The sequence below is a fragment of the Theobroma cacao genome, chromosome 6 (assembly GCF_000208745.1).
Source record: "Theobroma cacao cultivar B97-61/B2 chromosome 6, Criollo_cocoa_genome_V2, whole genome shotgun sequence".
NCBI lineage: Eukaryota > Viridiplantae > Streptophyta > Magnoliopsida > Malvales > Malvaceae > Theobroma > Theobroma cacao.
This window is the reverse complement of record NC_030855.1, coordinates 604,470-619,143: the sequence shown is the minus strand read 5'-3', so window position 1 is coordinate 619,143 and position 14,674 is coordinate 604,470. Positions and strand designations below refer to the sequence as shown.

The window sequence follows — 14,674 nt, the reverse complement described above, 5'->3', positions numbered from 1 at the left end:
TAAATAAAGATTTTTCATTACGTAATAAATATGTATTTTTGGGTAAATATGTTATTTTGAGATTCGCTTGCGTATTATAATTTATTCATTGATTTTAATATTTTATTTATTAATTAATTGACTTGACCATAAATAGATCTCATGTTCCGATTTAACCAATAATTAATAGACTTACCCATGAATTGATGGATCCAATCTTTGGATTTAGCAAATAATTCATACCATGCATATTAAGGTGTATAATTAGTTAGGACAAAAGTGATGGGACAATAGCATGACTCTTTTGAATCAATATGTTCCTTTACTTGACAAAATCTTCACACAATTTTCTCCATCAAAACAATGTTGAGAAAGTCAAAATTTCCAGCTTTCACTTCATCTAAACTCATGTACATAACGCTCAAAAGATTTTGAACTCAGTGCAATCTAAAATCAACCATGAGAAGATTGCAGAGCAATTGTTCAAACAAGGAAATAGAAAATCCACACCTCTAGATGGCTCTTGCTTTTTGGAGCTTTGTGGTCATCATTCCTAAAGCACCACCAATGAAATGTTTGGAATAAATTTGGAAACAAGAATATGGAATAATTTTACATAACATATGTAATGTACACGGTTGGTGATTATGAGATAAATAAGTCAGAACTAGGTATAATTTTTTGTATTTAAGGAACAAATGTATTCGAATCGGTTAACTAATAATCGAATTATAGCTCATCCCTCCTATATCTTTTGCTATAGTTCTTAATTCACTTTCTTTTCTAAGCAACATTGTATCAAAAATATTGCCTCGAGTACCTTGTGAGTTTTCAATGGTGGTTTTTGTTTCAGCTGTCTCAAGGCCCTCTCATCTTCTCAACAATATGTCTACTCTTTTCTTCGATGTGACGCCTCTTCTCTTCAAATTTCTCCCCCATTTTCTTCCCCAAATCAAGCATCCTTGCCTTTCTACCCATCTTCTTTGGCCTTGAATCATTGTCATCAATTACATCACTCTGCCTTTCAAACTCTACCAATGGCCTAGATAATGACTCTGAATCTGAAGCTTCCTCTCTATTCTCCTGGCATGCTTCATGTGGTTCATCAGTTGCAAGAAGGGGAGTTCTTAGATCTTGCAAGGACTTACTCCTTATAGAAGAAGAATCCACGGAGCTTGAAGAAGGCATGGCCGCACACTCAACAACTGGTGGCTGCAAGGAATCCACCTTTGGTTGTTGATGCTCACTGTCTGAGGTTCTCCTGTTTTCCTTCGCTTTTGATTCAGTAAGTTGAGGGCCTTGAGCTTCACACACAATGTTATTATCAGTAACTGCTTCTTGATTAAGCCATATAAATGGGGCAACTTTCTTTGGCACCCAATCATCTTTTTCTGCTAACATCCAAGGAATGCATGCACTTTCACAATTTGGAAGCACCATAGTTTCCCTTATGGCTGCCTGCGCAAATGATGGAAGCATCAGCTAAAGCCACTGGGCAGTTTTCTTTCATCCTATCAAAGCTGAGTCCAGCATTGAAAATTGTGACAAATAGCTCATCATTCGTTTTCTATGGCTAAAATGAAAAAGACTGCATAAATTCAGTAAAAAAGGTAAAGTTTTCCTTCTATAAACACTTGGGAACATAAGGTGTATTAGTCAAGCCAGTTGGATTGAAAGCCCTTTTTTTTCATTCTGGGGTAAGGAAGGGGGCTGGAGGGAATTTTATTTATACTAATGTATAATGCTAATTACTCAGTTCAGAGTCAAGTTAAATGACACGAACTCAGTAGATAAAATTCCTTAAAAACCAAATCAAATTACAAAAATAAATATAAAACTAAGACATATACATCTTTTCAACTTTGTTTTTATAAAACACTTTTTCTTCTTTTTTTGCTACACATGCAGTTGCCCAAAAAAAAAAAACCCCACTTTTGTTATCATGTACCTTCTCTTTCAAAACACAACTCCTTTTTTTTTTTCAAAACATTTTTTTTCTCTTCAACTAGTTGGTGTGCCAAATTCTAGAGTGTTTCGTGCAACGGAGTAACCAATGTTTCACTTGGAAATTTTTATTAAGCAATTTAAGGAATAAAATGAAAAAGAAAACTGAAATATGTTTTTCATCAAGCAATATTACTGTGTAACAAATGATATTCATACCTTAAAGCGACTGATCAAGAATAAAGCAATATGTCCACTAGTTATCTTGTGTTCCCCAATAGAAGACTCAAGGTCAAACTCTATATCAGGCATGGAGGTGAAGCCAAACCATAACTGATCAGAAGGAGGTGGCTTTATATATAACCGCAGTGTTCCTCGAAGGGATGCAACCCTTATTGACAAAGACAAAGGCACCTCCAATTCGAAATATCAATTAGTTTAATAATAAAAGACAAAATTTTCTTTTCAGTGATAGATGATATGTAATAAATTTTATTAGGGATACATTAATAATATGCTCAAATCAGTATAACATGATGAAATATCCATACACAGCAGTATTCTTTGACCTGCGACTAAGTAAACATGCAAATATCAGATAAGTTCATTAAGAACATAATGGCATGACAAACACCATGTTGATAATGTATGAACCATCCTATTGGGATCAAGAGGGTGAATCAGAGGCCTCTACAACAACAAAAGAATAATATTGTTAATCCAGCAAATGTCAATGGCCTGCTTTAAGATCTACTAGGTCTGATTCCTTTAATTTTGTCCATCAAATTCAAGAATTACTGCAGTTGATCCTATTGAAATGAGTGGTCTATTTCTCCCTAATTTCTTCTATTTCTTCCTCTTTTCCCTCTAATTTCCCTGTGAATTCTAGTTTCTCTCCCTATTCTCCATCCCTAGAAATTCCTATCTGTCAAGACATTCTTTCTTCAAATTGGTGATTTCTCAACTTCTCTTCAAATTTGATATGACCTGTCCTTATGATATGAAATCAACCCACAAATTTCATTTTTACAAACAAACCAATATTCAAATACAATATTCTATATTCAATAACACCGAATTCAGATGCAGAAAGGAGAGGCTCATTGCTCTACGTTCAACGAGAAGTAAAATAAGGGTTCTGTCTGTTCCTCAAATACCAACCAAGTTCAAAGAATTTCAATTGGCAACTATGAAGTTCCCTTCTTCAATTTGTAGGATGTTGAACTATCTACTTTTAGAGGATTTATAAAGGGGAGATGGGTGTTTTCATATTAACATTCAAAGTTTCTTCTTTAATTACATAAATACCTCCATAACCCTTGAATGCCGTTTTTATGAGTTCCTACAAGCAGAAACACTTATATGTGTAAACAGATTATACACAAACCTGTGAAACCTGTTTAGCTACGGAATTTAGAACAGACTTCCAGCGAGACACATAACTTGTTGTCGATGTACCTTTAGAGCCTTTTAGACCATCTGAAACCCAAAGAGAGAGAAATAAAAGGATGAAAATAGCATCATTTATCCTAGCCAGATTAATAGAGAGTAAAAACAGAAGCAGAGGACCAATCCGGAATTATACTTGATGAATTAGGTGAAGCTACAGAAAGAGCTGCATTTGAAAGAGAAGCGCATGTAGTAACAGTTGCATCATCTTTGAATAGAGAAAAGTGGAGGGAAATGAAGTAAAATGTTGAAACCATGACGGTAGAAAATTCAAGAGTGAAACGAGGAGAAAAGTCATGCATAGATTCCTCTCCTAACAACCATACATGTCTTAATGTGTACGTTTGCAACAAGAAATCACATAGACAGGGTTACTTATCAAGCCCACCCATGCCATGCAAACAAGTCTGTGGTCCACCATGCAAGCATGTCATGCAAATTTGGGAATAGGCATCTCATACACACACTACCTGCTTCTCTACATAAAAACCTCCTATACTGAGAGGGGGGGTTCATTTATAGCAAGAGACAAAGACATGACAACACCAGGACAGAGATCTGGAGTCAGCAAGGCCTTCCATCTAGGAATTTCTTAAAGTTGTGATTATGATTTCCTAAAAAGGGTGTAACTTTTGATCTTAACCAATGAGTGTCCATGTGCTTTGTGCATAATTGGAAATCTGTGTTTTTTTAAATAACTTCATAATTTAACAAATAATAAACAGCATTTTATGCATCAGCAAATCTTGAGCCAAGTGAATGAAGAAGCGGACAAAAATATACATCATTCATACTAACCAACTTTAGGGTCAACCTCATCCTCTTCAGGAAGATTCAAATGCTTTCCAAAGTGCTCAAAGCCTTCAAGAAGGTCTGAAGACATATTCTCAACAGAATTTGATTCTGAATTTGCATCCACTATGCCTTTTTGAAAAGCCTGGTCCTGAACTTCAAGTCTTGTTTCAACATCTAACAAAGCTCCACCAGAATATTCAGCATCAACCTCAAACGCCCATACCTCATTCATGTCTGTAGCGAGAAGCCTCATTGCATGGATATAAGGCGGGAGATTCCCAATGTCTACACCAGTACAAATGATTTCACCTATGTAACTAGGGGTCCTCATATTGGACAATGTTCTCTGTTATATCAAATCATAAAAAACATCAGAACTATCTTCAAATGTACAGTCAAATATTTTTTTAATAGAATTAATTACAGGAAAAAGTAGAAGGCAATATGGCCATTGAACATCTGAATCAATACATTGATGCAGTAATAGTACACACAAGAAAAATATAGTCTACCTTGACGACCAAAATACTTGGTAAAAGCCAAAACTTTGCCTTTGCAGGTAAATGTACTGATAAGAGCAAAAGTTGAATTAGGAAACTCAAAATACACCCGTCAAAACAAACAAAAGATTTTGTCTTTTCCCCCTTTTATGCTGGAAAACCAACTAAATTGTCAAGGTGCAATTTTTTGTAACAAAAAAATGTCAACGTAATTATACCTAGCAGCAAAAAACATTTTCATTTTGTCCTTCACTTTGGTAGAGTCAATCAGTAGAGTAGACTGATTCACAAAGTGCAATTAATGAATCAACGAGAAACATGAAGAGGCAATACCATACACAAAAAATTAGAAAAGCACAAAGTCTGATTTTGGTGACTGTCCAACCTGAATCCGTGTTTGAATGGAACTTTTAAACCCTGCATTGCCTTTGATATCAAAAAAGATTCGAGAAATTATCAAGTTCCAGCAGAGTGTTCCTTCATCGAAATTTAGCCTGTCTTGTTCAGAATCAGCATCAGAAGCAACAGAAGTACAACTTTGACTAGCTGAGCGAGGAAAACCTTGTGATAATGGAAATGCCATATTTTCTTCGATCGAACTGTTAGGCACCTTGTTTGTCACTGAATCTTGGAATGGCTGCTGTTTTTCAGTCTTTCTCTCTTCACGGACAGGTTGATAAGTCCAAATTCCCTTATTTTCTATACCAGGCTTCGAAGCCCTTCTGGACAGCTTTTTCCAAAATAATCTAACTTTTGATGAAGTTCCATCAAGCCTACTTCCCTTATCAATTGGCTCAGCACTGAAACCTAATGAGGGTTTCATAAATGAAGGATATCCAGCATTTAAAGATGCCAGGTAAGCATGGAAATCTAGATTCAACATGGTGAACCACTTCAACTTTTCTTTATCCTCACATGATGCAAGACGAAGAGCTTTGCACCATGACTCCTTCTCCCAGGAAGTCTCCAGAAAAAGGTAAACGATTTTACTTCCCTTGTATATTAGTGAAGTCTGGTTTTCCATTTTTATTGGAAATTTCTTGGCCCTGTCAAACCATTAATAAAAGGCAAACGAATGAAGCAAAAGTCAAATATTTTGAAAGTGAACAACTAGAACGACAGAATTAGGTGATATCAGAATAGAATTGTGTGATACTAAGATGGCAAACTAAGTGTGGCATCATATTCTTCAGTGAATGAGGAAATTATCACCAATGGTGCTGTTAGACCTGACATTAATTTTCAGAGGCTAACACAGAAAGAGAGAAGAATTCCTTTCAAAACCTAAAGCAAAATGATGGGATGGGATGGGATGGATAACCTTTTCAAGCAAGAATTGTTGTTGTAAATACTAAATAAATGTACATTTTTCAAGCAGCAAAAATTGACAGTACCATTTTCTCGAGGGCAAGTTAGTAGCGGAAACAGCCTCAATTACGCAGCCCTTGAGGGGAATAGTAGTGCGGGAAGCATCAGAATGTGTCAAAATCAGGCTGTTGCCCTCGATTTTGCCATGTTTTCTAGAAGGAGAAACCTCCAACAGCAATTCCTTCTTTCTCTTGGGCTCTCTGAGTGGAACTTTTTCTGGTTCCAAAACCCAAACAATCCCCTAAACACATGAAAAAGGACTGAATGAAATGGAGGTTAAAAATCTCAGCAAACACAGAGGGGACATACCTGCTTACTGTAAGCGAAATCGAGGGGCTGTTGGGTTTGGAGTTTGGGATGCTGGGTCGCATCAGATTCTTTCTTGATCTTCCGATTCAACCGATTTAACACAAACAGCACTCCCAGGGCTTCCACACTGACAATTGCTAACACCCCAACAAACAACCCAACAATGAACACGCTCAACATCCTTGTTTCATTCGATCCAAATTCAATTCTGCTTCTTATTTCTTATTTATTCTTTCTTAATTCTTAAGGAGTAAACGAATCTTAAAAGAAGAAATACCTTTCCCACATGTATTCCCTTTAATACACTAGATAGAGACTCTGAAAATTGAAATAAATAAATAACTGAACAAAATAGACTTGTCTGAGCCTTCTCAACCAAGCAACATCTACAAGAATAAGACCTCTCCTAATTAGTACATGTGGTGATTGAGTCATTTCGGGTTTGGGTTTTTTTGAGTTAAAGATTAATTCGGGTTCAAATCGTCTCGAGTTTTACCTATTTTAAGATTCGGATCAATTCAAACTTAGAATGTTTTCATATTCGAACTACTTTGAGTTGGAGTTATATGAATTTAAAAATTTATTATTTGTTCGTTTACCTATTTTAAACAGAATTATTTTTATGGTTCAAACATTTTAAGATCATGTGTGATTATTTAACAAGAGTATGATCTATTTTAATAACCAATTTCCCATAATTTAGATATTTTTGTGTTTTTTTTAGGGGTGAATTTTTATATGAATTTTACTTTCCTTATAATCATAAAAGTCCAATATCTTTTTTGATTTCGACAATTAGCAATAAAATTATGTACATTTCAAAAAGAAAAAAATACAAGTTAAATGTTTTCAAATTATAAATTCAAGGTTTTATGAATTTCCAATCAAATCGATCTCGCATTCAAGTTGCTGTCGATTTGAATCAGCTTAAGTTTGAACTATTTTAAGTTCGATTCATTCCAAGTTCAAATCACCTAAAGTTTAGATCATGACTTGCTCAAATTCAATTATTTTTTGGTTCGACTAAATTAATTTTTTAGTTAGTTCGGATGAGTCAAGCTTGATTTGAAGCTAATTTGAACAAGATTTTTGGTTCAGTCAAATTTTATCACCTTTATCTATTGGTAGTATGGTGCATCTTCTGTGGTAATGTATAGGATAATTTTCCTCTTTATATATATACTCATGGCAATATATCGTAATGAAACATTTGTAAACTCCTAATTTCATTTGTGAAGTTTAAAATTTTCATGATTAATGTAAACAATAATTTTTTTCTTTATATATACTCGGCTTAAAGTCACTTATATGAACAAAAAGTTGACATAATAATTTTTCTAAATATAAATAAGTAAAGCTATATTTCTCAATAATTATTTCCCTCTAAGGGATTTTGTCTTCCCATGTACAAACATAAAATATCTCTCTCAGAGTCTCACCCAAGCTTCAAGCTATGACAATTAGAGAAACAGCACCACTACTTATTCGATTAAATAAGCTCAAACTATATAAACAAATGTATACCTTACTTTATTGATCCTCCTCAATGTTCTTCAGAAACATTATTTTAATATTTTTGAGCATGGAAACAACATCCTTCATATCTTTCCTGTCTTCAGGTAATTCAGCCGAACAATCCAAAGCTAACCTCATAACAGATGATATACAATTTGCTTTAACAACAAAGAATTCATCCATTGCATGGATTAAACTCGAATCTGCCACACCAATTATTCCATCAGAGAATGACCTTTCCACCCAATGCTTCATACTCATTTCTTCAGTAAAAATTTCATCTGTGGGTTTTTTTCTTGTGAAGACCTCCATTAATAGAATACCATAACTATAAACATCACTTTTTACAGAAAGAATTCCCGTCGATCCGTATTCTGTATTTTAAACAAAATTAAATAATTAAAAAAGTTATATACCTTTGCATCATCAATGCAATTTATAACATGTTAGAATAGGTAATTAAAACATCACCTGGTGCCATATAGCCAATAGTGGCAAGCGTAAGCGTTTGTTTCATGGAATCTTCCTCTCCCAATAGTTTGGCAATACCAAAATCTCCCACATGTGCAACCATGTCTTGATCTAGTAAGACATTACCTGGTTTTAAATCACAATGGATTACAGGCATTGGATGTCCCAAATGGAGGTATTCCAGTGCTGATGCTACATCGATCATTATATTGATTCTTTGAAAGATATCTAGGAAAAAATTGTGAGAATATAACCATTCCTCAAGGCTCCCATTAGGCATATATTCAAGAACCAAGGCTTTGAAGTCAATATTAGAGCAACTAGTAATGACCTTGACAAGATTCCGATGAAGGATATTGCGCAGCACTTCACATTCGTTATCAAAACTCCTAAATGCTCCATCTATTTGTAATTTGAAAACTTTGATTGCAACATTTGTCCCATCTGAAAGTATTCCTTTATATACAGAGCCAAAACTTCCTGAACCAAGCAAGTTGTTTTCACTAAAGCCATTAGTCCCCCGCGAGAGTTGATTATATGAAACTCTTCTCCATGTTTTTAAAGGAATCGAATCTTCCCCAATTTCTGAATTTGTGCTCCTCTTCTGCCATTTTTTGTAGACAATAATGCAGGCTACAATTGTTATTACTGAAGCAATTGTTGGTAAAACATATTTCAACACATGCACAAGGGCCTTCTTGGATTGTCGATGGATGGTATTTTTGCAAGGGGGGACTTGTAGTCTAGGTGAACCACAAAGTGCATAATTTTTCATGAATGATTCAGCTGTGAAGTTGGCAAAGGGCCCTTCACTGGGGATTTGTCCTTCCAATCTATTGAAAGACACATCAAAATACTTGAGATCAAGAAGTTTTTCCAAAGACTTGGGAATGACTCCAGAGAGATTGTTGTTTGATAAATCCAAGACTTTCAAACTTATCAAGTCGCCCAATGATTTAGGAATAGGACCTTGTAATCTATTACTAGAAAGTGCTAGAAGTTGAATATCATCGAGACTCCCAATTGTGACCGGAATATCACTTGATAACAAATTCTTTGACAAATCCAAATATACTAGTACCTTCAAATTTTCGATGTCAAGTGGAAGTGGACCGATAAGATAGTTTGACGACAAGTCTACTTCTAAGATATCTCTGAGGCTCCAAAAAGATGAAGGTATTATCGAATGAAACTTGTTAGAGGACAAGTTCAGAGATCTCAAAGAAGTCAAATCACCCAAACATGTCGGTAAAGGTCCATCAAGCTCATTAGCACCTAATGATAATGTGTTCAATCTCTTTAAACCACAAAGATCATGTGGAAGGAACCCTTGTAATCTATTTCCACCAAGATGCAAAGCTTGAAGATTTCTTAGCCTTCCTATTGTCATTGGAATAGATCCACTCAACTCATTGAGGGCAAGGCCTAAAGCTGTAATGTTGCTTAAGCTGCCAATTTCCATGGGAATCTTGCCTCTAATTTTGCAATCATTGACACGTAAATATTGGAGTGAAGTAGAGAGATTTGAGATAGAATTTGGAAGAAGGGCATTCAATGGGTTGTATGATAGCTCTAAAACTCTTAAATGCCGACAATTTGCCAAGGAAGAGAGAAAGCTCCACTCACCATTTGAAGTTTGTGTAGTCAAATTGTTGGACCAAAGGCGCAACACCTCAAGGAACCTTAAATTGCCAAATGTATTCGGAATAAGGCCATGGAATGAGTTCTGGGCTAAGTCTAGGAGTGTGAGCTTAGAAGCATTGCAGATGGAGTCTGGGATGTTTCCACTGAGATTGTTTCCCCATACAATGAGTCTCTCAAGATTTGAAACAGAGCTCATGTCTGGCAATTTACCTACATAAAAAAGAAGGAAATGCAATTGCATCGTTATTTAAAACTTAAAGTTGCATTTGGTGGGAAACAGAGTTGAGCTGATACGAAGAAGAAGAAGAAGCAGGGGAGTAACGTTTGCTTCCATAAGATACAAAGAAGAATCAGAAATGGAAAGAGCAATCCTACAGGGGAACAACAGGAGCATTGATGGGAGAATGGTCAATCTGAAAAAGGCAAGCCATTTATGGGTGGGGTGACAGATTTGCAAACCTGATGGCAGATGGGAGTATAAGGCAAGCCAAAGAAACTAGAAACAATAGGAGATCATCCTGGCAAAAAAAAAAACTCTTTGACCTAAGATCCTATAAGAAAGTGCTTGTGCGAACAATGTCAGTAGCATATTGACTTCTAATTTTATTTTTATAAATAATTTTTTATTCATTTTATTTTTATCTATTTGGTTGTATTTAATTAATTTTTATGTAATTATCTTTAACAGTAAATGTAAAAAATTAGAGAAAAATAACAAAAATAATACAAAATTAGAAAAAGGCATTTTTACTTATGGAATTTTTTCCTCAAAAAAGGATATTTTGAAAGAAATTTGAGCTCTTACGGACAAAAATTTTTAACAAAAAAAGTAATTTCGACAAAAATTATTGACTAGTTTTATGAAATTTAGAGATATATAAATAAACTATTATGAATGAATTTTTTGAATATTATCAATGAAATTTCCCGTCATTAATAATCAGACCATTATCAACAATATTTTTCATTTTCAATGAAAAGTATAACCCACATAAGTATTTTTGATGAGATTTTTTATCCGAACTCTGTCAATAAAGTTATTTCGGACAGGGTTTTGACGTTTTCTAGAAAAGATCTCTGAAAAAAAAAAATTCTCTTTTATATTAAGCTATTGACTTTTAATTGAAAATTGATTTTAGGTTGTTGGCTTCTGATTGAAAACTTCTATTCACTGGCCATTGCCTCTCATTTTCTATTGCCCTCTACATCAAAGAATAAATGAGGAGGGAACCAAAATCCCAATAAGCCTATCTTTTTATTTTCCCTTTTATCTTAGTTAATTATCATATTTTTCTAAGATAAAGTAACCTAAAAACTTACTCTTTTTTTTTTTATAATTATCTCAATATAATTTAAAGTGAAAAATGGTACCAAAAGATTACCAGACAGGCTATTGTTTGAGACGTCAATTACTTCCAAAGAAGAAATGTTGAAGATGGAAGGTGGAATCACCCCATTTAGACGCATGTCTACGGCTGAAAATAACTCCAATGTAATAAGATTTTCCATCTCTCTTGGAATTTCACCTGCCAGTATTATGATAAAAAGGTAAAAGCATGAGATTAGAATCATATAAAGCTATCGATTTTCTGATATTACAATAATATCGAAATTATATTTATGTATTCAGAATATTTCACGCAGATAGGAGATTGAGATTAAGAAATTAAGCGTAGCACTTTACCTTTTAAATCATTAACACCTACATATATCTTCTTGAGTTTGGTTGAATTTCCGATACTCCTTGGGATAAAACCACTGAACCGATTATAAGATAATGATAAATATTGAAGATTTCCGCAGTCACCTATATTGGAAGGAATATGGCCAGAAATTTCGTTGTAGGATATATGAAAGGTCTCAAGTTTGACAAGATGGTGACACATATTATGTGGAATGCTGCCAGAGAGACTATTGTTATAGAGATAAATTACTTTCAAAGAAGAAATATTAAAGATGGAAGCTGGGATTGGACCAACAATTAGCCTCATGTCTCCAACAGCAAATTCCTCCAAGCTCAGAAGATTTCCAATTTCCCAAGGGATTTCACCTGTCACCATAATGAAAACCAAAGTCATAATTTGTTCAGACCAAAGAAAAGTTAAAAAGGCAAAAAAAAAAAAAACACTTACCTTCCAAATTGTTTCCACTCATGTCTACTATTTTGAGCCTAGTTAAATTGCCAATACTCCTAGGGATGATGCCACTGAATCCATTGAGGTACAATGTTAAATTTTGAAGATTGCTGCATTCATCTATACTCGATGGAATTTGACCGGAGAACTCATTCAAGTGCAAGTACAGTGCCTCAAGTTTGGGCAGATGGCGACATATATCTTGGGGCAAACTACCAGATAGACCATTAGATGCAAGAGAGATCATCTGTAGAGAGGAAATGTTGTAAATGGTTGAAGGAAAATGGCCATGGAAATTGTTGTCGCTCAAATTGAGAGACACTAGCAAGGAGAGATTTCCTAGGTGTGGAGGGACAGTTCCTGTAAGATCCATGTTGGGAAGGCTCAGAGCTATGACTCTGCTAGGCTTAGCAGAGCAAGAGACACCAACCCAGTTGCAAACAGATTGGGTGTTGGTCCAGTTTTTGGCTAAGATGTTGTGAGGATCAATGATGTGGTGTTTAAATTCGAGAAGTGCATGCCGGTCAGTGGTGAGGTTCCTCACAGTAATCATGGCGTAGCTAACCATGAAACAGCAGTGAATGAACAAAGCTGACGAGAGAAAATGTAATTTCCTCACGTCCATGGATGTGGGAGGGACGAAGAAACAGAAATGATGGAAATTGCAGGATGGTTGAGGAAGTATGCTTAAAGCATTGCTTAAATCGGATTCAAGGACCAACTCGTCAACAAGACTAAGACCCTGAGAGGACACCATAAAGCGTTGCTTTGGTAGGATTCCACACACACAGGCGAACTCGACACGACCAAGACTCTTGACCGTTTTTGTCTTGGTCTTCCACAATAAATGAACAGCGGTCGCGCAATATGTCAAGCTTTTCAGACTATGATATGATTGATGCGACCCCATGTTCCAAGCAAGTCTTTCTCCAATTAAGGACAAGACACAGCAACCCATGTTGCAAGAAAGAGTTTCTCCAATTGATGACAAGACACAGGAATGGGAAACTTGCCATTTTGCAATCGAATCACCTTGCTTCATCAAAGCTATGTTCCCATTAAAATTTTAAGTCAGCTAAAGCAAGAGACCTATATGTTCCAATTACAAAACCAATATAGTCTTTGCCTTCCCTCAACAGAATCCTCATGTAATAATATTGGCTCTTTTTGTATCAATTTGCTTGGTTCTAATTTGCTGCGTAATATTATTCTTTTATGTCTATCAGAATTCTGGACACACTTGGTGCGTGGGTGAATAGAGAGAAAAAAAAATATAACAATTTTAGAGGATTAAAATGATTGATGAATAAAAAAAATACTACTTGGATAAGAATTTCAGAAAATTTCTTGAAAGCTAGTAGGAACACAATATCAATAGCATAATAAGAGGGAACCCGCAGGTGAAGGGCGCAGCTTAACCACAGCAAATCATGGGGGTCTTGATGCGGGCAGTATTGAGGACATGAGGTGTCTAAAGAAAAGCATTGTCTACCGGCAAGTTTAGAAACAAGATTTATATTTAAGTATTTGACTTGTATGTAAAATCTTTTTTAAAAAAAAATAAGATTTGAATCTCTTTTTTATAAAAAAATAATTAAAAGTACGATTTACTTATTGAGAGAATTTTTTATTGAGGGAACGAGAGAAGTGTTAAGTTAGGCATTTAGTTGTTGTGCCTTGGAATTACTTTTTTAATTTCTCAGAAAAAAAAAAGTCATCTCTTTTATATTAAGTTATTGACTTTTAATTGAAAATTGATTTAAGTCTTGATTTTACTGCACGTTTGGTACAAGGAATAGCTATGTTATTCTCCCTCTATTCTCGATCATTTCTTATTCTTTTATTTGGTACAAAATTGAAACACGGAATAGCAATTCCCGCAGGAATAAAAATTTTATCAAATAGGCTAAAAGTCATCTTTATCCATTCCCTTTCCCTCGGTAATAGCTATTCCATGACTCATGGAATAGCTTTCAAATATATAATGATCAAAATAACCCTTATAACTTAAAAATATTACAACCCTAGACTTATAAATACTTTTTTTCTTCCATTTCCCCTTTTCTTTCTCTCTCTTCTCCCTCTCTCATTCTCTCTCTAACTAGAACTCAACACCGGTGACGACGATGGCAACGGTGGCGGCTACACCGATCGAATATGGTCGAAAAGCATCTATCTAGTCATTTTCGATAATATTGAACCGAGATCCAGCCAAATTTGACACTCAAAGGCCAGATCTGGCCGCGGGAAGCACCGGATCTGGTGTTTCCCGACCAGATCCCACGATTAGATCTGGCATTCCACGATCAGATCTAGCCATGGGGAAGCGTTGATCTGGTGCCGTAGTGGCCAGATCCGACCACATGGTGCGCTAGATCGACGTTTTGTTATATCGGTCACATTACCGGCGACCGACCCATGAAAAAAAAAAAGGCAAAAATAGAATAAAAAAAATAAAATTATTTGTAAAATTTAAAATATTAATATTTTATATATAATTGAAACATTATTAATATTAATATGATTAAAATATTAAAATATTAATATTTTAAACTATTAATGTTT

General features: G+C 35.0%; 2 protein-coding genes across 2 annotated transcripts; both read right to left on the bottom strand.

The window, feature by feature from the left end:
* LOC18595098 (testis-expressed sequence 2 protein) lies at window positions 428–6,737 on the bottom strand. Its single transcript, XM_007022905.2, has 7 exons — window positions 6,345–6,737; window positions 6,062–6,276; window positions 5,053–5,713; window positions 4,171–4,513; window positions 3,311–3,402; window positions 2,143–2,337; window positions 428–1,437 (listed from the first exon to the last, which is right to left on the bottom strand). The coding sequence occupies exons 1-7, from the start codon at window positions 6,522–6,524 to the stop codon at window positions 838–840; spliced, it is 2,286 nt and encodes a 761-aa protein (XP_007022967.2). The 5' UTR covers window positions 6,525–6,737; the 3' UTR covers window positions 428–837.
* On the bottom strand, window positions 7,854–12,828 carry LOC18595097 (probable LRR receptor-like serine/threonine-protein kinase At3g47570). The gene is made up of 5 exons (XM_018122606.1): window positions 12,107–12,828; window positions 11,659–12,024; window positions 11,357–11,500; window positions 8,331–10,184; window positions 7,854–8,233 (listed from the first exon to the last, which is right to left on the bottom strand). Exons 1-5 carry the CDS (start codon window positions 12,732–12,734, stop codon window positions 7,875–7,877), a joined length of 3,351 nt encoding a protein of 1,116 aa, XP_017978095.1. The 5' UTR covers window positions 12,735–12,828; the 3' UTR covers window positions 7,854–7,874.

What these genes read in the sequence shown, in the direction of transcription:
- LOC18595098 (XM_007022905.2), bottom strand. Translation starts at nt 6,524, where the DNA reads ATGTTGAGCGTGTTCATTGTTGGGTTGTTTGTTGGGGTGTTAGCAATT. An exon ending in AACTTGCCCTCGAGAAAATG is followed by an intron (nt 5,714 to 6,061) that starts GTACTGTCAATT and finishes ATGGTTTGACAG; the next exon opens with GGCCAAGAAATTTCCAATAA. An exon ending in TGAGGTTGACCCTAAAGTTG is followed by an intron (nt 3,403 to 4,170) that starts GTTAGTATGAAT and finishes TTTGGGTTTCAG; the next exon opens with ATGGTCTAAAAGGCTCTAAA.
- LOC18595097 (XM_018122606.1), bottom strand. Translation starts at nt 12,734, where the DNA reads ATGGACGTGAGGAAATTACATTTTCTCTCGTCAGCTTTGTTCATTCAC. An exon ending in GAGTGGAAACAATTTGGAAG is followed by an intron (nt 12,025 to 12,106) that starts GTAAGTGTTTTT and finishes TTATGGTGACAG; the next exon opens with GTGAAATCCCTTGGGAAATT. An exon ending in CTCAAACAATAGCCTGTCTG is followed by an intron (nt 10,185 to 11,356) that starts GTAATCTTTTGG and finishes TTTTTTATGTAG; the next exon opens with GTAAATTGCCAGACATGAGC.